The 21,192-nt window shown below is 56.9% G+C and overlaps 8 protein-coding genes across 8 annotated transcripts; 3 read left to right on the top strand and 5 right to left on the bottom strand.

Moving 5' to 3' along the window:
• Window positions 1-1,377: 1,377 nt before the first annotated feature.
• P884DRAFT_281420 (amino acid permease-domain-containing protein) lies at window positions 1,378-3,982 on the top strand (the record flags this gene model as incomplete). Its single annotated transcript, XM_069443544.1, has 7 exons — window positions 1,378-1,699; window positions 1,798-2,037; window positions 2,144-2,239; window positions 2,326-2,585; window positions 2,719-2,987; window positions 3,118-3,507; window positions 3,697-3,982. The coding sequence occupies 7 exons, from the start codon at window positions 1,378-1,380 to the stop codon at window positions 3,980-3,982; spliced, it is 1,863 nt and encodes a 620-aa protein (XP_069293148.1).
• Window positions 3,983-5,180: 1,198 nt separating this feature from the next.
• P884DRAFT_303904 (uncharacterized protein) lies at window positions 5,181-7,015 on the bottom strand (the record flags this gene model as incomplete). Its single annotated transcript, XM_069445063.1, has 2 exons — window positions 5,181-6,190; window positions 6,244-7,015. The coding sequence occupies 2 exons, from the start codon at window positions 7,013-7,015 to the stop codon at window positions 5,181-5,183; spliced, it is 1,782 nt and encodes a 593-aa protein (XP_069293149.1).
• A 298-nt stretch (window positions 7,016-7,313) lies between these two features.
• On the bottom strand, window positions 7,314-7,910 carry P884DRAFT_281422 (uncharacterized protein; the record flags this gene model as incomplete). The annotated part of the gene is made up of 3 exons (XM_069443545.1): window positions 7,314-7,649; window positions 7,735-7,823; window positions 7,853-7,910. 3 exons carry the CDS (start codon window positions 7,908-7,910, stop codon window positions 7,314-7,316), a joined length of 483 nt encoding a protein of 160 aa, XP_069293150.1.
• Window positions 7,911-9,426: 1,516 nt separating this feature from the next.
• Window positions 9,427-12,956, top strand: P884DRAFT_233363 (P-loop containing nucleoside triphosphate hydrolase protein). Its single transcript, XM_069439881.1, has 3 exons — window positions 9,427-9,943; window positions 10,034-11,266; window positions 11,329-12,956. The coding sequence occupies exons 1-3, from the start codon at window positions 9,605-9,607 to the stop codon at window positions 12,577-12,579; spliced, it is 2,823 nt and encodes a 940-aa protein (XP_069293151.1). The 5' UTR covers window positions 9,427-9,604; the 3' UTR covers window positions 12,580-12,956.
• A 416-nt stretch (window positions 12,957-13,372) lies between these two features.
• Window positions 13,373-14,876, bottom strand: P884DRAFT_321083 (ketopantoate reductase PanE/ApbA C terminal-domain-containing protein). Its single transcript, XM_069445399.1, has 2 exons — window positions 14,256-14,876; window positions 13,373-14,174 (listed from the first exon to the last, which is right to left on the bottom strand). The coding sequence occupies exons 1-2, from the start codon at window positions 14,689-14,691 to the stop codon at window positions 13,474-13,476; spliced, it is 1,137 nt and encodes a 378-aa protein (XP_069293152.1). The 5' UTR covers window positions 14,692-14,876; the 3' UTR covers window positions 13,373-13,473.
• On the bottom strand, window positions 14,652-17,204 carry P884DRAFT_265581 (P-loop containing nucleoside triphosphate hydrolase protein). The gene has a single exon (XM_069441954.1). It carries the CDS (start codon window positions 17,113-17,115, stop codon window positions 15,061-15,063), a length of 2,055 nt encoding a protein of 684 aa, XP_069293153.1. The 5' UTR covers window positions 17,116-17,204; the 3' UTR covers window positions 14,652-15,060.
• Window positions 17,205-17,628: 424 nt separating this feature from the next.
• Window positions 17,629-18,260, top strand: P884DRAFT_281426 (proteasome maturation factor UMP1; the record flags this gene model as incomplete). Its single annotated transcript, XM_069443546.1, has 2 exons — window positions 17,629-17,631; window positions 17,799-18,260. The coding sequence occupies 2 exons, from the start codon at window positions 17,629-17,631 to the stop codon at window positions 18,258-18,260; spliced, it is 465 nt and encodes a 154-aa protein (XP_069293154.1).
• Window positions 18,261-18,749: 489 nt separating this feature from the next.
• Window positions 18,750-20,021, bottom strand: P884DRAFT_109447 (ubiquitin-related domain-containing protein). The gene is made up of 2 exons (XM_069437073.1): window positions 19,097-20,021; window positions 18,750-19,026 (listed from the first exon to the last, which is right to left on the bottom strand). The coding sequence occupies exons 1-2, from the start codon at window positions 19,668-19,670 to the stop codon at window positions 18,875-18,877; spliced, it is 726 nt and encodes a 241-aa protein (XP_069293155.1). The 5' UTR covers window positions 19,671-20,021; the 3' UTR covers window positions 18,750-18,874.
• Between the last annotated feature and the right edge of the window lie 1,171 nt (window positions 20,022-21,192).

The raw sequence follows: 21,192 nt of genomic DNA on the forward strand, positions 1-21,192 counted from the left end.
CAACCATATTGCGAAACCCGGATCGTTCAGGGGGTACTTGAGTACATACACACAAAAAAGTACCTACCTTGTTCAAAAGTCCAGGCCAGGCCAGCAAGTTGCGTGATGCCCATGCAGGTCGACGGGATACCATCCAATTACTCTGGATCTTGGTGACCAGCTGTAGAAGAACCAGCCCCCGATGCCTTGCAGAGTCCCTCGCCTAATCGGATGACATACCGCGCGTGCGCGCGTGATTGTGGAATGCGTGCAGTGGAAAAACTTCCGCGTAACGCAGCCTCTCAGCCGGGTTGTCGATGACGCCGCTCACAAACGTTATGACGAACTCACTTAGCGACCAGGCGAGGCGAAGCAGAGGGATATCGGCGTTAAAAGGTTCCCACAAATAGCAGTGCGCTGAGGCATGCTAGGTAGTTATTAGTGAGCACACACGGCATGCATTTTTTTTCTTCAACCCAGTCTTTTTGAAGGATAATTAACTGCCAACGAGCCGGGATTTCTAGCTCAGCTTTGCCACACCTGCCAGTTGCAGGCCGGTACCCCCGATGGCGTTATCTTTTTCAGCGATGAGCAAGCACTTTCCGGCGCTACAACCTACCAAAGTCGGCAGTTGGGCTGCGAATCCAAGGCCTGCTGCACCATACAATTGTGGCCGAATATCACCCGAAGATAACCAGCCCTTCTGCTTCGTGCAAACGTATAATTAGGTGTGCGTACACCCCTGAAGCCCGTGTCTCACAGATAGCAAGAAAGCACCTCCTTCTCCAGAACAACCTGGGCAAGCAAACGTCTAATGGTTTGGGCCTGTTAAGCGATAAGTGAACCAAACCACCCCGCTCAGTCCCCTCAGCTTAGGGACTATTGTTGGGTTCATTGCACCCGGAGCAGAGGTAGACCGTATGTATGTATATATGTACCTAGATAGGCAACAAGACCGGGGCCCTGTATACCATCATGTACATACATAATTACACCACGAAGTACAGAATACCCCGATGGTAGCCTCCTTATCTCCCCGTACCCATTTCGTGGGGGCGCATGGCAAGTATCACGACAGGTTGCGGCTGGATCCCTAACCAACAGTTGTGTTGTGCGTGAGACAAAAATAAAAAGGCCGTGCTGCACCCCAGATGTCGGCCGCCGACGATCTGCCTTCCTCAGCCGGACCTCTCCCCGTGCTGTGCTGAGGCGAAACCGTTCTTCCCCCAAATGATCTGTAATTATTACTGCAACGGTGTGACCACCTACCTACCTATCCAGCGGCATAGCTCCCCATTCATTCTCCGTCAATCTTCCCTCTTTCCGCCCTTGCTCGTCCCTTCCCCCTTCTTCTAGTCACAACCATTTATCATCATCAAGTCAGGCCCGCCCTCAACCATGCCCTTCAACTGGAGGCGGCCCTTCCGCAGCGGCGGCGGCGGCGGCGGCGGCGGAGGCGGCGTGGAGACGGAGCAGCAACAGCAGCGGAACGGCGGGGGGAGCTCCTCCTCGGTCGACCGCTTCGACAGCTCCGGCGAGGTGACGGACGGCAGTCTCAAGTACACGCTCGAGAAGGGCGAGAACGACTCGCCCGTCTCGTACCAGGAGGCCTCGGGCGCCCCCGTCGAGCGCCGCTCGCCCCTGGGCTACGACGTCGGCAGCATCACCATCATCTTCCTCAATGTCAGCAAGATGATTGGCACCGGCGTCTACTCGACGCGTGAGTTTCTTTTCTTTTTTTCTTCTTTTTCCTTTTTTTCTTTTTTTTCTGCTGATTTTAGGGGAGCTCGACTGACCAAGTCCCCTTGCGCTTCGCAGCCTCGGCCATTTACAAGGGTACCGGCTCGGTAGGCCTGGCCATGATCTACTGGACTCTCGGCTTCTTCACTTCCCTGGCCAGCCTGTGCGTGTACCTGGAGTACGCGTCCTACTTCCCGAACCGGTCCGGCTCTGAGGTCGTCTATCTGGAGCAGGCCTATCCCCGGCCCAAGTGGCTCATCTCGACCACTTTTGCCTTCCAGTCGGTTGCGCTATCCTTTAGCAGCAGCAATGCCATCGGTACGTTTATAGCTAATTAATTACCTCGTAAAAGAAATAAGAAGAAAAAACAGAACCCGCAAATTGGAACACCGTGATTAGGCTAACGAGAATTCCCCCCTATTAGTGATGGCCCAGTACCTGTGGCGATGTGGAACAAGTACTCCGACCGACTGGCAGCTCAAGGGAACTGCCATCGCTTGCTATACTTGTGCTTTTCTGAGTATGGCTAATTATCCCCCCCCCCCCCAATTTTTTTTTTCTCTCTTTTCCTACACACTTCAAGATGGCTCATGCTTTATGCAACAGTCGTCGTTTTCCACACGCGCTTCTCGTACTGGGTGTCCAACGGAATCGGCATCATCAAGGTCCTCACCCTCATCTTCATCTCCATCACCGGCTTCGTCGTCCTCGGCGACCACGTCTCGCGCGTTCCCGAACCCAAGGCCAACTTTGTCAACGCCTTCGAGGGCCACGCCACCCCCTACGGCCTGACCAATGCGCTCTACCGCATCATCTTTTCCTACGCCGGCTACGAAAACGCCTTTAACGTCGTCAACGAGGTGAAGGTATGTAATTCCCCTGTTCCCCCCCCCCCTTTTTTTGGTGTTCCTCTAGGATAGAGAAAACAAAAAAAAAAAAAAAAGAAGAAGAAAAGAAGAATTATCCAGGATAAATAGTAGCTGAGACTGTCGGCCACAGAATCCCGTCAAGCAGCTCCGGCGCAACGGTTTCGCCGCCCTGGTCATCGTGACGGTCCTGTACATCTTTGCCAACATCGCCTGGTTCTCCGCCATTCCCAAGGCCGAGCTGGCCGAGGCCAAGGAGATCGCCGCCGCCCTCTTCTTCAGCCGCGTCTTTGGGCCCGACAAGGCCGTCAACGGGCTCAACTTCCTCATCGCCCTCAGCTCGTTTGGCAACATCGTGGCCGTCGCCCTCGGCTCGTCGCGCCTGATTCGCGAGTGCGGTCGGTAGGTTAATTATCTAATACCCCACACAGCCCCCCCTTTCATCCTCACTTTTTTTTTTTTTTTTTTTTTGCCGTTGGATATTATCAAAGAAAAATTGGTTACTAATAAATCGCTATGCACACACACACAGCCAGGGCGTGCTCCCCTTCCCGCGCTTCTGGGCGTCGACGCGGCCGTTCGGCACGCCGCTGGGGCCGTACGCGCTCAAGTACGCGCTGACGGTGCTGATGATCCTGGCGCCGCCGGCGGGCGACGCGTTCAACTTCATCAACGACCTGTACGTCTACCCGAGCTCCGTCTTCCAGGTCCTGCTCGGCGTCGGCCTGCTCCTCGTCCGCCGCCGCCGCCGCCGTCTCGGCCTGCCCCGCTCCGAGTTCCGCGCCTGGGACCCCGTCATCGCCTTCAACATCCTCGTCTACATCTACCTGCTCGTCATGCCCTGGTACCCCCCCGCCGGCGGCGCCAACGCCGGCGACGTCAGCTTCTGGTACGGCACCTACATCGTCACCGGCATTGGCATGTAAGTATCTCTCGCGCAGCTCTCTTCTTTCTTTCCCTATTGTCTTTCTTTTTCTTTCTTTCTTTCTTTCTTTCTTTCTTTTTTTATACTTGCTTCCTCTGGTGGTGGTAGTGTAATTATAAGCAAAAGTGAGTATTAAAGTAGTGGGAACTCGCCTGAGCTAACAACGGCAACCAAATAATTAAACAGTCTCATCGGCTGTGGCATTTACTATTACCTCTGGGTCCACCTCATCCCCCACATCAAGGGCTACCGCATACGCCAGGAGGTCCTGGTCTTTGAGGACGGCGCCCAGTCGCACAGGCTGGTCAAGGTGCCCGTGGCCGAGATAGCCGAGTGGGATGCCACCCACGACGCCGTGGGCAGGCCACTCAATGTCAACAACGGAAAGTCCGGCTCGGGATCGGATCAAAAGCATGACGACCAAGAGGAGGTGGGTAAGGTGGTGCGGATTGGTGACCCCGAGAAACAATGAAGGTACGAGAGTCTCAGCATGAGAGCGAGGAGATCAGGGAACGAATTGAATGGTGAATAAATATCCATACCCATCGAGGGTAATAAAGGTATGAGCAGCGAATATCAGCTAAGGTATGCTCTGGAGCATACAGTTTGCTTGGAATCTGATTTGTTCTCGTGATGCTTGGTCTGAAACCCGAATGTTCTCTCCTCTCTGTACTCTGCTCTCTGAAAACGACAAAGATGGACACCCATCATTTCGTCAGTCATTAATTAACATGGTAATTACATAATAATAAAGGAGCGACCATTTTGAAAAGCAAATGGCAACAAATGATGTGCGTTATCAAACAGAATGCTACATCTCGATGGCTGCAAATGACTACAGCTCGGACAGGCTGCAAGATACAACACCACAGCGGTATTCGCGCCGTGGGCGGCACTCCTGGACCTACAGGTACGGGTCTGCAGAAGTGGTGATACGATGCGTTCTCTCTTCCAAGTGCCAGATGCACTTGGGGATGCTGTCTAAATACATGTTGACCCCTGGCTCATCATCCCTGTTGGTGGGCCAGTCAGATCTGACCCACTGACAGTTAGATACTGTAACACAGAAATACGATACCAACTCTAAGGCCTGTTCGTTCCCCCTTCTTCTGGCGCCTGAACAGTCGTTAAAATTTTCTTGAAAGACATAGGCCATGCCTCATTACAATGCCCAGTCCTCTTTTGTCTAACTACCTCTAGTGCCGTGCCACGTTTTGCCCGCCCGTCTTGTCTATTGTCATCAAATGCCTCTTCTTCGGAATAGCAGAGAAGTACAGACGGCCCCGGGGACATCAAACATCCCGATATCCCATCGTTGATATCACTGCCTGCATTGCCACCTCTGAAGACATTGAAAACGCCCGCGACAAGTGACACACCAAAAGAAGTTCGAGGGGGAAAAACAAAACACGCTTTTTGTTCTGCGGTAAACTAAGAAAGGATGCTGTGCTATTTTTTGATTGACAAAAAAAGGAAGAAAAATGGCAAAAAAAAAAAGAGAAAATGTTCATTTGATCAGACACTGTCGTAACAGATGATGAGGCCAGGGATGGTTGGACGGTGCCGAGTCGACTTTCGACAACCGCGACACCAGGCTTCCGAACCATGCCGTCCTCCGACGTAGTTTTTTACCATGTCCCGTAGGCGGCTGAACTCGCGTCACGGGCGAGTCAGATGCGCAAAACTTCCATGTCCGAAATGCTTCGATGACGCTTGTGCGGGTTGGCTTCGGCGTGGGTGCCGGATGCCTTTCTCTTCTGCGACAGGACGTTGAGTGGGCTGCTCTGCTGGAGGTCGGCGAATCCACTTCCTACCGTGTTGCTCCGCTTCTGGCGGCGGAGAGGGGTGATGGGTGTCGTGACGGCTTCCAGGCTTCCCGACTTGATTCCGCGGAGCGTGCCGTGGTAGTACGGTCCCGAGAATGCGAGCGACTCCTGGCTCGCTTTGTCGCTGTAGATGAGCTGCTGATTGATCTGGTTACGCCGGAAGGCGCCCACGACATCCGACTTGCCGTCAAAGTGGGTAAGCAGCGGGTGGGCGGCTGCCGCAGCCTCGGTTCCCCCGCTGGCGGAGCTGGTAGCGGTCTTGGGCCGGGTGGGGCTAGAGATGAGATCCCCGTTCCAATCGGCCCCTTCCTCGTCGTCGGATGAGTCGCTATTGAAGGTGACAAAATCTTCGATCCTGAGCATGCTCTCCTCTTCGTCCTCTTCCATACCGGCAAAGTACGAATCGTCGCTCTCCTCCTCACCGCCAAAGACGTCAGAAGTGCAGGGGAAGAATGCCTCGGCCGGGCCAAAGGGCTGCATGTTGACAAAATCGTTCAGGTTGTTGGACGGGACCATGGCACCCATCATGATGTAGCCCGGGTTTCTCACAAGCGGAGAGCTGGCCAAGTCTTGCCTGGAAAAGTCCACGTGGAGCGACTCGGGAGAGAGGTCCAACTGGTTGGTCCTGCGAGGCGTGAAGATGATCATCTTGCCAGTAGCAGGATCGACGACGCCGATAGGCTTGTTGTCTGATCTGTCGAGTTTGAAGCGACCCACGCGGGGCCTTCCGGGTTTGCACTGGACCGGCTTCTCCGTGTCCGAGTCCGAGGATGCTCCAGTCGCGTGCGCGCGGCGCATCTGCTTCTTGCGGACAATGGGCTCTGGAATATCTTCCTCCGTAGTGTCACCGTCGGCTGACGGAGTAGCATTAGCACCAGACGCTCCCATTGCCGGCAAGTAAACTCACTCTCGTAACCGTCAAGGTCCTGCGTTTCTTCAGGAACAGGTACAGGGGTTGACACTTCGCTGGGCGGGAGACTCGGCCTCGGCGTGGCCGTCGGAGTCTCGTCCTGGTCCTCCAGGTCGCCGGCGGCAAAATCTTGCGAGCCGGCGTAGAAATCCCAGAAGGAGCTATTCGAGGATGTCTCGTCATCTCTCTCGATCTCGCGGCGGAACATGGGATCAAGGGCGCTCTGCTCCACAAATATATCAGGAAAGAAGTCGTTCATGTCGGTTACCTCACTCGTATCGGTCGTAGTCGAGTCCGTATCGCTGTCGGGAACTCCGACAAAACGGACATGGCGCCCTGTGTTGATGGAAACCTGGTCGAGCAAATCGAGCGACACGGGCTCCGCAGGGATCAGGTCGTCGTCGTGGTCTGACGAGAATCCCTCCCAGCTCGCGCTGTCGTCGTGCTGATCTGCGTCTTCGGGACCGGCCCCGACCTCGGGGTCGTCCTCTTCATCCGCCTCACTTTCCTCGTCGGCGTCGTCGTCTTCGTCGTCGTCCACCAGCGGCCGAGAAGGACCCGATGATCGCTTGCGCAATGCATCGGATATTATGTGCGCCTCCTCGGCCGCAACGACATGCTCCTCGTCGTCATCTTCGGAATCGGTCACATCCTCGACGCCAGAGTAGCCGCTGTCGTCAGAGAGGTCGAGAGATGACGAGTCGTAGTCCCGCCGCTTCGGGGCTCGGACCGGCTTGGGCGGGTACTTTTGTCGGACGTTACGAGACATGGCGGCAGGCATGCAGGGGTTACCTCTAGTGCAGGGTGAGAACGGATGGCGCACGGTCCTCTTAGACTAAGCTATGGTGCACCTTCGCAAAGGCGAACCTTGTAGAGATGGGGGAGGGGAAGAGGCCGAAACGGCGCGGAAGCAATTCAGCACAAGTTGTGTAGTGCTCGGTTATAGAGAAGTGGTCGTATGTAACGTATCAGAGGTAGGAGAGTTCGTGGGCGGGAGGGCTGTCGAAAGAAAAGCCGGAGGACAGAAAGGACGCGGAGAGAGAGAGATGGCTGGTGGGAGTAGTCGTTCAAGTCGCTTCGGGGTGCAAGAGACGCGGGCATACGATAGAACCTGTGGATCTCAGCTCGAGGGCAGACTCTCGTTTGTCTGTGCGAGCATAAGCCTCGTGTCTGGAGGCGGATAGGGGCTCGAGACGGTGAAAGTCTGCGAGAAACTTCGTCGAAGGGCGGGCAGGATTGGGAATCTCGTTGAGGCTGCTGGACTGCAGGCGTGCCGGGGTCAATTGGCACGCCCGCAGTGGGCGCTTAGAGCTCAACGACGGCCGACGGCATCTTGAAAATCTCGACGAAGTTTGGATTGGTATGGTACTGAATCTCTGGCTTCTGTAGGGCGACTTCGTTGTCTTGGGTGGTTGGTCCGGTTTGGTTTGTATTGAGGGAAAGGGAAGCTCAGAGGAGGGGGAGTGCGGGCCGGCCGATTCTTTTGACCAGACTTTTTTTCGAAGTTGGTGGGGACCAGGGTGGGCTTGGCTCGACCCGCAATTGGAGCCAGATCTGTGGAGTCGAGGTCCGATGTACTATGTAGTTATCCATGTAGTGTATCCACGGGCGCACCCGAGGCATCTGAGGCACCCCTCTGCCGCTGGCAGCTGGCAACCCTGCATCCACCCGCGCATCGAAGGTCACTTCAAGCTTCAGGGTGCTGCGTCAGGCTGGGATAATTACCGGAGCGCAACCCCCCGGCAGGACCCTGCTTTCGTCACCGCTCTTTTCCCGCGCGGCTTTGGTGTCGTGGCTGCAATCGTGGCTCACAGATAGTTAAAGAAAGCACAGTCTTGGGGATGCCGAGCTGTTGGTGGACACCAGTTGGGAATCGCAATGGCCATGACTGCTGTGGCTCTCTCTGGACTCAAGATCAAACCCCTCCATCCGTCACCCACCCCTTCAAAATTTTGAAGTGACCGCACTAGAAACAATTTGCGAAGTCCCCCGCTCGTGCTACTGACACCAAGCGTCCGGGCTGCAGAGTTGCAGAGTTGCAGCGTTGCAGAGCGGGGCGGCTCGTCCAATGCCCCGCACCCTGGGAGCTCGCTCGCTTGCGCTGGTAGACTTTGGCGCAGGTGAAGGTGCAAGCGCATATGACGAAGTTACGTGTTGATCATGACTGGGACGACAAAGCGTCCTTCTTGTCTCCAGTCTCCACCGAGCAATATCAGTCTTGCCGCCGAGGCCGACGCTGGCTGCTGGATCAAGAAGGTGGACACGATGGAAGACGATGGTCGACTTGAGCCCCGCACAGAAGGTTCCGAATCCTCCTCAATTGTTAAACCTATTACGGATGAGAAAGGTTTTCGCTGGTGACAGACTACCCACTTACTTTCTTGAGTTGCCAGTCGTCAGGTAGCAAACAAACATTAAACGAGCGGGTCATGGCATCGTACTGGTAGTGGGAGCGTTTGACCCTGGCCAGCGAGGAGTGGACGGGGTCGGCGCCAAGTCAGACATGCGTGGGTGAAAGGGCGATGAGCAGGAAAGGATGCTGAGACGACAAATTTGCAAATGCGGGAACGCTCGTTGCCGGTGAAAAGCTCCAGCAAAATTCTTCAGGTTTTGCATTCAACCTGGGCTCCGTGGCCACCTCTGAGGTTCGAGAACCCCGAATGGGTCCACACCGAAGCCGTCAAACGAGGATCTCTACTCTACGGGGTACGGATTGCACGGAAGGGCCCAGTCTCGCAGAACTTCATCGGCATCAACGAGTTCTACACCAGCGTCCAGCATCTTTCTCCTGAGACAATCGTGGTAAAGGTCTGTTCCGTGTTGTTGTTAGGTTCCTTGGAAGGGTTTTAATTAGTTACATCCGAGCAATTGCGAACTTGATAGTACTCTAGTGCAAGTAGGCAGCCACTCAAGTTTCGACCTCGGAAATCCGGATTTCGGAGTACCGATTAACACGTAGGCAGTAAATCTCACGAGGGGCATTTGCTCTCCGAAAGGGTCCTCCGTCCTCCGTGCTTGGCGCCAGGTCGACCTCGGAGAAAGACTTATCTTATCGGCAGTGCCCTGTTCTTGCCTGTTGCTGGGTCAACAGGCTACAGTTCCCTGGCTTGGCATCAACAATTTCGGGGTCCCGGCCCCCACTAACTTAACGGTACGGTAATGGCCGGATGGCGGTCGGACCCTCCGACGCAGGCAAGCCACTGACCGAGTTTGTCTCTTTCCTTTTTTTTTTGCCTGCTACCCTTCCTCTTTGCAAGCAGCATATTCAACCTCAAATACCCCACCCAGGCTTGTGAGTGTTGCATTCGCCTCACAGGCATTTTCTGGGCCTTCCGGCGCTCCCAAACCAGTCGGGGCCATGGCTGCATCGACGCAAAAAGCCACGAACCTCTTCCAGGTCTACCTGCGACTGCGGCCGCCGCAATGTGGGGCTGCTACGGGAGAGCGGTTCTTGACGGTCGAGGAACCGGACGACGACAGCAAGACACCCAAACACATCACGCTCAAGCCGCCTAACGACCGACGCCGTGCCATCGAGAAGTTCGCTTTCACTCAGGTCTTCGAAGAGGATGCGACCCAGCTCGACGTCTTCAACTGCGTCGGCGTAGCCAATCTGATCAATGGAGTTCTGGCACCCTGTGGCGGAGATGGGACCGATGCTCTGGTGGCTACGCTAGGCGTCACGGGGTCGGGGAAGGTTAGTCGGGCCCCGAGAGAGAGAGAGAGAGAGAGTGTGTGTGTGTGTGTGTGTGTGTGTAGGCCTTGACTGACTAACTTGTTACCGTAGTCACACACCATCCTCGGGTCTCGGTCCCAACGCGGCTTGACCCAACTCGCCCTCGACGTGATCTTCCAGTCTCTCGGCGAGAACATCGTCGACTGCGACACGTGCCCAACCCTCGAGCAGTCAATTGTGGCATCCGATCCGTCCGAGGCCGCCATCTTCTCAGCCCCAACCTTCCTCGATTCCGTATTTGTTGACCTCTCGGCCTCTCACCGACCCGGCTCAAGAGCACAGACCCCTATGAATGTAGGATATCCGCCATCTTCTCCCCAGCCGCGCCATCAACAAGAAGTTCAGCATGGCCCTAGTGGGCGAATTCCAGCCTTGGGTTGCGAGACCGTCCGCGTTGTGATGGGTGGGGACTCGGTAGCACCACTATTGCCGCTTGCAACGACGACCACGACGGACAAGAGCCAGTCTATATCCGATAATAGACGTGGACTCGGCGCTGCCTTCGTTCCTCACAACCGTCAGACTGGTCATGCATTCTCCGGTCCCCGACGCCAGCAAGTGCAAAGAGCAAAAGGGGCGAGAGGAAGAATGCAACGCTCCGGACGATCCACGGCCTCTACCAGTTGTGTTCGATTGAAGTCGGGTACTAACCAGGCTGCACACTCTCAGGGCGAATCCATCGGTCCGGGACATACACCATCGCGCCGGCTCCACCGGCCCTCGACCTTTCCCCAGCAACCCGATGTTAACGGCCTCTCTGTGTCGTGTGACCCATCGGCTGAATACGCGGTCCTCATCTCCATGTACGAGGTGTACAATGATCGGATCTTCGACCTGCTGACCCCGCCGACCAAGTCAACAGCGACCAAAGAATACCGCCGACGGCCGTTGTTGTTCAAGCCCACCGAGGCATCTCCGGACCGCAAGGTTGTAGCTGGACTGCGGAAAGTGATTTGCGGCAACCTACATCAGGCATTGATGGTGCTCGAGGCGGGCCTCCACGAGCGGAGAGTTGCCGGGACGGGGAGCAATAGCGTGAGCTCGCGTAGTCATGGCTTCTTTTGCGTGGAAGTCAAGAAGCGGACCCGCGGCAACCGGAAGCACGGCGCGGAGCCTTCTTGGGGTGGGAGCGCTCTCACGATAGTCGACCTTGCCGGCAGCGAAAGGGCAAGAGACGCCAAAACAGCCGGCACAACGCTCGCCGAAGCTGGCAAGATCAACGAGAGCTTGATGTACTTGGGACAGTGTCTGCAAATGCAAAGCGACGCCGCCACCAAAGACAAGGTGAGTAACCAAGCTCTGAGCAGTGCAAACAAGGGGGGCAAACAGACCTAACGAGCGCCCAGCCCAACCTTGTCCCATTCCGGCAGTGCAAACTGACCGAGCTGCTCTTTTCGAACTGTTACCCCTCCACGTCGGCTATCTCCTCGGGGAGGTACCGGAACCCGCAGAAGGCCGTCATGATCGTCACGGCCGACCCCCACGGCGACTACAACGCGACGTCCCAGATTCTCCGGTACAGCGCACTCGCGCGGGAAATCACGGTGCCGCGAATCCCAAGCATCACCCAGACAATCCTCGCGGCCGCAGCGCAACAACAACAACCCTCGCAGTCCCTCTCGAGCCCGGTCGAAGCCCCAACTCAGACCCGGCCCTCCTCCCCCCGGGGCCGCGGGCGCGGCTCCGGCTCCGGGTCCGTCCATTACCCGCCCCTCCTCTCGTCACCCGACATTGTCCGCGGCGACTCCTCGCCAGCTCACAGCCCCGCCAGCACGGCCGGCAGCAACGACAACAGCATGCACCGCAGCACCGTGGAAGCCGCGGCGCTGGAGATCTCCCGCCTGACGGAGGAAGTCGAGTACCTGCAGCAGGCGCTCGAGGCGGAGCGAACGGCCCGCCAGGAGGCCGAAGCGCGGCTGCTGTCGATGGAGGACCGGATGGTGGACCTGGAGCAGGCCGTGCGCGAGGACTGCACCAACGAGTTCGAGCGCCGACTCGAGATCGAGATGGCGCGGTGGCGCGCCATGATGCAGGTCGAGATGGAGCGCGGGGAGGAGCATTGGGGGCGCAAGATCGAGCTCTTTGAGAGAAGCTTCGGAGGCGGCGGAGGCGGCGGCGGCGGTGATCTCCTCCGGAATGATGGCAACCATAACGACGGCGATGACTACTACGGCGGCACCGACGGGGAGGAGGGCGACGAAGACAAGGAGAACATCCTCGTGGAGGATGTCCATCAGGAGAACGAGCGGCTGAGGAGGGAGAACGAGGCTCTGAGACGCGAAATCGCCTCCATGAGCCCCACCAAGAGACTCCCGCTGAGGGAGCGCGTGAGCGACGCCGGCGCGGTGGCAAGGGGCGGGAAGCCCGAAACGGGCAGCCCGCGGCAGGCGCGCAACTCCAGGGCTGTCGGCGGCGGCGGCGGCGGCGGTGGCAGCTATGACGAGGAGGGTAGCCTGCTGGACAGGCTCGAGAGACTGCGGGTTGGTGACGCCCAGGCCTCGGCGCGAAGCTCTGCAAGAGGCGGGAACTCCCGGAAAGTGCGTAAGTTGCCGGGCAAGAGGTGGAATGCGATCGGCGACGATGATGACCTGTTCTGAGTTTGTCTTTCTGTCTATCTGTCGGTCTGCCCCTCTTCATTTTTTGTACTACTTTGGCGGAGCTCACAGGCTAGGTTCTGGGAATTTGTTCGATGGGTCTGAATTTTTTTATTTATGGTCTGGTTTGGTCGGGTCTGAGAAAGAGAGATACCGCCCGGCAGCGAGCCAGCCGTTCGGAATGCTGGTCGGCGTTGGAGTCTGGAGTATGCTCCGTCCTAATACTTGTTGAGATATATCACGGAACCTATTACGATTGTTTTAATGAACTTTTTCCCCTCGTCGTTTGGCGGGGCTCAAGTAGCATACTAAAGTACCCCATGATATTATCATCGCCTACGTGTGTGTTGGCCTCGTTGGTGTTGGTCTATGGCATCATGGTGGCTCGAGAATGGTCGAATTTCAGAAGCTTCGCTTTCCTGATTCCTAGATGACGAGTTTGAAGGGGTCATAGGTGCTCGTAAGGTGTTCCCTCACTACGAGTGGCGCGCCATCTTTACTCAATGATTACTGTGCTGGCGCACATTCATGGCAGACCATCGTGCAAAAAAAAAAAAAAAAAAAAAAAAAAAAAAAAAAAAAAAAAAAAACGTTGCTCGGGGCTTGTGCTCCGGCAAAATCTCGTGGAGAAATAATGGAAAGGACGGCACCACGGGACGATATGGCAAACTCGCTGTGTCGAATCCTGGATGGCGTGGGCGATGCGCAGACGTTGTCAGTGCGGAGGGTGTGCTCGCTCATCAAGGAGGACCTGCAAACCACGCAGCTTGCGTCGACAGTGTTCGCCAGTCAGCTGGGAGGCGGACATCTGCTCGATATATAATTACCTGCCGAGGCTCGCTCCTCCGTTGACGACGGGTCGGCAAAGTCTAATCCGCTGAACATGGTCTGCCCGGTTCAAGTCTCCCGGGAGCGCTGGCTTGCATGCTCGGACTCCAGCTGCTTGATCATCGTACAGATCTTCGCGTGATGCGAGGTGGGTAAGCCTAGTCTCTGCCCCTGCGAGACCAGGTAGCCGTTGATGTAGTCGATCTCAGTGGGCTTTCCATTCCGGACATCCTGCAGCATCGAGCTGGTATTGTTGGCGGTTTTCCGGGCTACGTCCCAGACAAAGTCCCCTAAGGCTGCGTCTGTAAATTCCTGCTCGACGAGCTCGCCCGAAGACCTTGGGAGTAGTGCCCTGACGATGAGACCAGCCTCTTGCAGAAGGTGAAGAGACATGTCTCTCGCCTCGGCGGACTCGATCAAATGCCCATTCTTGCATCCAAAAATGGCCGTCAGAGGGTTGATGATGGAGTTGACAACGAGCTTCAGCAGCTGGGCTCGCAGGGTTCGTTCGGGAGAGAGCAGGCGCGCCCCAAGCAGGGGGGCATCCAGGAGCTGGGTCACCATCGGGTTTCTGTCCATATTAGCAGGCGGCGGGAGGTCGGAAGCAGGGCAGGCGCCGCCTACAACGCCCACCGATAGGGCCCCAGTTCCGGCGTGAACGAAAGTGAAGGGTGACTTGTAGTAGATGCCCGCGCTGCATATACCGGCCCAGTAGGTCGGACGGCTCTCTGGATCGGGGAAGAGCTTCTCCGACACTTCGTCGGCAACACCTAATTTGGATGTGCGTCAGTCAGACGATAACGAGGTGATTGTCTGCATCGAAAAGGGCCTCTGGATTGATAATTACATACCCATGCCATTCTGCAGAAACAGGATGTGCGAGTCTTTGTTCAGCCGGTGCTTTATCGGGGCGATGGCCGAAGCTGTCGCCATGGTCTTTGTCGCAACAATCAGATGCCTGATTGGAGCATCGCTGCCGACGACCACGCCTGGATGATTTTCAATCTCGCTTGGTTGGATCCCGGCAGCGGCATCGCCGACGAGCTCGACGCGGAATCCCGTCGCACGCCCAAGTTTTCTGGATTCTGGCGGTAGAGTGTCGATCTCGGGAATGTAAGATATGGACCGATTTTCGCTCTCCCAGTGCCGGAGGAGGTAAGGCTTGTGGAAGAATAGCGTCACGAGCGGAAGACGAGAAGGCACGTCGGTCTGGTGGCCCTGCCTCAGCGCGTAGGCAACGTATTTACCCAGGTTTCCCAATCCGAGAACGTGAATTCCCCTATCCATCTCGGTCGGACAGCCCTAACTAATGCCCCCGGGTCTCTAATCAACGTTAATACCTTGAAGGGGTGCCGATACACCCGTGGACACAAGCGGGCGATTTAATTATTTAATTAATAAATACATGCTGTGAAAGACACAAGATCCACCCATTGCCGAAACCGGGACACTCTGCTTAATTATCAATTTGCTTCTCAGGCTTAGCAGTGCCCCAGCAGAACGAAACAGGGTTAGGGTTCCGTTATACACTACTCGAAGAGATACACGTCTCTCCTGGCCACTGGTTTATCGAGAAAAGGCCGCATGGTCGGGTTATATGTTTGTGTATAGCACCTAGAGTACAGTACGTCCACTGTAGCAGGTGAGAAGCTATGGCTATGCCGGCGGTGGTGAAGCTCCCCGTCCGACGCCCCAGATCTCGGCCCAACGCTTCGAGCTGTTCCTTAAGGGGCCATCCAGCCGCCCGAACCTCGCCGGCAGGCCGGTGTTGGCTTCGGGCAGACATAGCCACTCCCTCACGCAGTCGGGCACCTCCTCCTTGACGTGGCTGATACATATGAGCGCCTGCTGATCCGAGAGACCCGTTACCTTCACGCTGCCCGACCTGGAGGCCGGGCTATCCACTATGGTGGCGCCCGTCAGCGATCCATTGCCCTGCTTGCGGCCAAGTGAGTACATCTTCTCCTCTCCATAAGTCAGGAAAAGCATGCACTTGTCTCGGACGGCATCGTCCATGCCGCCAAACGCCTCATCGAGCACCACAACGTCAGGGTGCTTAATGATGGCACGGAGAAAGAGCAGGACGCGCTGGGCACTGAAGGACAGTTCGCCAAACATGTAATCGCTGGCCCACCCAACCGACCCGTCTGCACTACCGTTAGACGAGGTCGGCCGTGCCTGTTTGTGGAAGACGGCAGGATTGAGCTCCTGTTCGAACCATCGGAGCGTGGCCTCGACTTGTTCCGTGGCAGCCGCGTCAAGCTTCGGCTTGCTGCGGAACGTATCGGCCCACGCGCTCTCGAGCACTTGTCGAATGGTCAGATTGCGCGGCATGTGCTGATGGATCTCGGGACTCGAATGGCCTACGCGGGACTGGATGTCCCAGAAGGTGAGAGGCCGCTCGCCGGAACCCGGCTCGGGCAGCCGGCTGCGGCCAAACAACCTGATGGGGAGGCAGTAGGTCTGGGGATGGTCAGAGCAGAGAAGGGAAACGATGGTGGTCTTGCCAGACCCATTCGGGCCAAAGATGCCCCACCGTTCGCCTCTCCGAACCGTCCAGTGAAGACCGCTGACGGTCTCGCCGTCTCTCTCCTCGGTCCAATTCCCCAGGACAACCTTCCCGCCGTATTGGACTCTGCAGCCGGCCATCTCGACGAGGGGCTCACCGAGACTCTTAGTCTCTGCATCCGTGGCATCCCCTCGAGCGGGAACGCCGATTGAGAAGTCCTCAGCCATTCCCTCCCCCGTGACTCCATCCTTTGTGAGCGTCCTGCCCATCTCACTAAGAGCATGCACCGGCAGCGACTCATCCTCGGCCAATTTTCCGTTTCGGACGCCCCGCACATACTTCCTCAGCCCTTCCAGGACCGTCTCCTTGGTGCCCATGGCCGCGACCTGGGCATCCGTCCTGAGGTAGACCAGGTGCGTGATCCAGTCCGGCAGGGGATCCTGTGGCCGGGCGCTCAGCACCAGCCGCGGGTTCGCCTTCTCGGCAAGCGACTGGAGGAGCGGGCTCAGACCGGAAACGGTCGGCGGGTCCAAGCCCATAAAGGGTTCGTCGAGCAACAGGACCTCCGGGCTCGTCAGCAGCGCCCGGGCAATGCGCGCTCGCCGCCCTTGGCCGTTAGAGAGGAAGGTCACGGGCAGATCCAGGAGGCTCTCCAGCCGGAGGTCGGCCACCACGCGCTGGAACAGCTTCTCGTCGACGCCTTTGTCGTCGGGGAGCTTAGACGGGTTCAGCTGCGTGTTGCCCAGGAGGAAGTCCCGCAGGGAGAAGTCGGTGATCTCCCGCCGCGACTCGTACCGCGCGGCCAAGTAGGTCGGAGCAGCTGGGCCGAGGCCGCTGCCGCTGCCCTGTGAGTCAAAACCGACGTACTGGATCGCACGCGCCGGGGTCCGCAGATGCGACGGGACCTCTTCAGTGCTGAGGTACGGAAAAGCCCGTGACGTGGGGGGGAAAGCCAAGTGTTGGCCGCGGAGGACCTGCAGAAAGGTGGTCTTTCCGGAAAGGGACGGCCCGACGATGCACCAATTGTGTGCCGTCTTGCTCCGCGCGGGCAGCTCGAAGCTCAGATTCTTGAAGTACGGTGGGTTTGGATGGGCGTGAACGTGTGCTTGCGACGTTAGTGCCGAGACAGAGCCCGGTTGTTGTCGATAGAAGGTGCCATTGGCGATGCGAATGATGGGCGGCGGGCCGGATGGCAATCGCATCTTGTCAATTGGCTGCCGACAATGTGGTGTCGGCAAGTCATGATGTTGCAAGAAGGTGAATCATGAGTCAACACAAGTAACTATCCGTAGTCATTGCCGGGTTTGGGTTCGGAGATAATCGCTGTAATGCCGTTTTGCAACTTACAGTGCCCGCGACTGGGGTTTCCGGATGTTGATTGGGTCAAAGGTCGAGGCCCGGCAGGGCAGCTTCGGATTACGTAACTCCCTACCGCCGACCAGTTGGCAGTTCTAGCGGCCTGATCCCTGCTGATGAACGCGAGGCAGCTTGGAGCCTGCGCATCACCCTACTACGGCTCCAAAAGCCGGCCGACCCAAGAAACCATCCATTCGGCCTGCAACGACTTCCCAGCAGAAATCTCAACCCGCCACAACCCTCTCGGACGACCGATCAACTCAGAATAGCCCTCAACCGAAGGGGCCCATTATATTCTCAGTCAAGGATAACGGTACAAAACTAATCGCACACTCAACATATCCTCAAAACCGCCCAAGATGGTAAATGCCCCTCTTCCGCTCTCAGCAGCATTCATTCCCTTGCCCACCTTTCCTTCAACCTCCTTCATTCGTCTCTTCCCTCCCTCCTCCTCCTCCTCCTCCTACCAGTAGCCGTCATCATGCGACCTGCTAACCCGGCGTGCTCCAACCCCGCCCGCCCTGCCAAGTCCCTCCGCATCGTCCCCGCCGACAACCACCACAAGACCTTCACCCACCTCGCCTCGCGCGAGACGGTCGCGCCGTCGGCCCCGGGCCTGCACGACACGCTGCGCGCGGGCGTCGGCCCGTCCGCCTTCGACGTGGCCGCGAACCGGCCGATCTCGTCGCACCCGCTCGAGGCCCGCCTCAAGGCCTGGGAGTCGACCCGCGAGGCGCTGCGCATGGAGACGCTGCGGCGGGCCTACGGCATCGCCGAGCCCGTCCGCCGGCAGATGGAGCTCAAGATCACGCGCGAGGGGGAGTGGAAGCCCATGGCCCTCGGCGGCGGCCTCCCCGGCGCGAGCGTGCACGAGGACATACTGACCGGCCGCGATGAGACCATCACCTGGGAGGACGTCTTCACCGGAGAGGACTCGCGGCCGTTGGTCGGCATGCACGAGGAGATGGAGAGGAAGCTGAAGATGATGTAAAAAGAGGTTCCGTTCTATGAATGCGTCTCAGCGGGGTTGGGCGGCACGACTGAGAACGGTTATGGCGTCGCTGGTCCCTGTGAACAGACCGCGCTGCCGCCGTTACCCATCGTGGTTCGAATGCCGAGCTGCAAGCAATAGAATTGGCGGGGTAGAGTTGTGATGAGCAGGCGGTTGTCACCATGGAAAAGGAAGGGAGTCGCAGAGCATCCGCGCAACAGCAGCTGTTGCGCCTCGGCGCGGCACAACGTCAAGTGCTCGCACCAAACCTAGAATATTCCCACAACATCATGTATAAAGGCATCGCTGGGAGGTCCCCTGGCCGTCCTTCGTCATGTGTTTGTGCTCGAGAAAAAGACGAATAAAAAAACACAGTACGCCAGACCCAACTCCTGCAACCCGTGCACATTAAATCGAAGAGCCCCTCGTGGAAAAGACAAACATCGCTTGCGTGCTCCTTGCCACCAGAAATGCAGTTGAATGGCCGAGAGACGGAAAGAGAGCCCAATATGCCTGTGTCATGAAGCAGAACCCGGCATCTAACCGGAAGATACGATCCACGTCAGACGTGCCATGGATCTGGATACGGCGACTCGGTCGAGTCTCTCATGAATTCACAGAATGACACAGCAGCCGCTGCCCCCATTGCGGGTCCTCCCCTCGCGGCCGCTGGCCTTACTATTGGCCGCCTCTTCTTCCTCCATCATCTCAGGCGGACGCACTGACATGTGGACGACGTTGGGGCTGTCCTGGCTAAAATGGTACTCTGGGAGCGGGTCAGTTTTATCTCTCTCAAACGCCCAAACGGCATGAGGCAAAGGAAGGAAGGCACCGACTCTTTAACTGCTCCTTATCATCCAACAGTTTTCCAAAATGGATCAGCCGAATGCTGCTCGGGCTAGCCGGCTTGCCTTCCCATTCCTCCCTCCACTCTCGCAAGATCAGCTCCTTTAGCTTATAGACCGAAATACTGAAGGGATCCCGTGCGCCCGATTCCGTCAGGTCCGGCACGTCGACGTTACGTTTCGAGAGGTACTTCTCATCGATCTTGTAAGGGTGTCTGGCACCCGTCGGGAGCAAGAGGGTGATGGCGCAGACGGGTGCATCTGGGTGGCTGGGCATAACAGCAGGTTGCGGTGGGTAAGATGGCCCTGTTGACAGCGAATCGCCTTCTTTTGGTTCCTCGGCCGGTGGCAGCGACGGCTCGTTCCCTTTTGACGATATTTCTGCGTCGGCTACTGCGGCGCTTGATTCCGCTGCGGCCTTAGTAACTGTCTCCTTGGGATCTGTCCGATCCTTTCCCTCGTCCGCTTCATTTACTGGTAACGGCCCAGCTGGTTGTGGTACAGGATCGTGGTTGACTTGGCTGACAGGTTCGGTGTCGCCATTCTTAGGTGCGGGTTCCGCCATGGTCAGAGGGGAGAGGGCACGGAAAGGGATGGGCAAGACGATCGGAAGCGAATGTGATGATCTCAGCGACACGAGCAATTGAAGATAGGAGGTCTCCGAGACAAAATCGGGTACCCGGTGCGCGTGGTGTTCGATGTGTTTGCGATTACAGTTCAGAAACGGGGTTCCCGTAACGCCGTCGGATACGAGTGGGTAACCAGCTCCGAACGCCCGGAACCCAGTGCTTCGTCAGTGACTGAAATCGGTTGCGCGTTACCGAGCTAGTGCGTCGTGTTTCCCGATTCCCCCTGTTTGTCTCCTTCTCTTCTCTTGTTCAGTTCAGGCGGTGGCGAGGTGTGGGTGCTCGCTGCAAAGAGCGTGCACGTCGGATCTACCGGAGATGCAGCCTGTCGTCATGTGTTCGCTGGAGATCGCTGCACAGCTGATGTCGAGAGGGATTGGCTCTCTAACACGATGATAAAAGTTCAGATCAAGAGATTTTTTCGAAAACAAAACGCAGAATCTAGGTAATATGAATACCGAAAATCGAATTTCGGGACGGCCGAAGACGAGATGGCTTGCTGGTTGGTCGGTCAACAATCCCTCTAGTGCTGGCGAGGTATGCAACAAGCGGATAGGCGACTGCGGGAACCACCGAGCGCAGTGAGACAGGGGCACACGGTCAGCTGCCAGAAGTGAAGCAACAGCGACCGGAGTCTCAACCTAAACTGGACGTCGAAATGATGAAAGGGCTAGGTTTGCGGCACCGTGCCTGAAAAGGTTGAAGTCGTCACTTGTCCAAGTGAAGTCAATTGGAGAGGAGACAATCTTGGCAGGACACTTCCCCCAGCGGACCCCCGGGCAATCTTTCAGAGACCGCCAGGCCAGACCAAGGGGAAAGCGTGCAGTGACGGCCTGATGTCCCCACAGGGAGCTGGGGAAAGCTCCACCCAGTGTCGCATCAGGGAACCAAAGCACTCACATATGCACGGGCCAAGCTACATACCTTCCTCGCCTACCTTTCCGCCGAGGTATCCAAGTTCCTATACTTACTTTTACTCACTGAACCTAAAGACAGGACGACTATTTTTCTTCGGAGGCTCCACAGGCAGGGATACACTTACGGAGGAACTCGATATTCAACGCGTGTCATGAGGCAACTGAGACGGTGTCTAGACCATGAAATTGGAGACTTCTGAAGAATGCACTGCGTAGAAGTGACGCTCTGCACCACCACTACGGCCCCGCTGGCTCTCCGAGTCCCCGGCCCGCTCTCGGCAACAATAGTTGCTCATGATGCCACTGTATTGCTCTTGCTCCGTCCTGCGTCTAGACTTGGGATCGAACTTCAGACGTCCCACATCGTATCGAGATATCGGGGATGCGTTCACTCATGTATAGCGTAGCCTGCCAACAAACACCGCACGAAAGCCATCAGCAATAGTTGCCCGTGGGAAAATACACGTTCGTCATTGTAATTGCAGCAAAGCAGTAGAATGGCAACTGTAAAGATTATGAGTAAAAGGAGATCCCGTTCTGTTGG

The sequence above is a fragment of the Thermothelomyces heterothallicus genome (assembly GCF_042370625.1).
Source record: "Thermothelomyces heterothallicus CBS 202.75 unplaced genomic scaffold P884_scaffold_51, whole genome shotgun sequence".
NCBI lineage: Eukaryota > Fungi > Ascomycota > Sordariomycetes > Sordariales > Chaetomiaceae > Thermothelomyces > Thermothelomyces heterothallicus.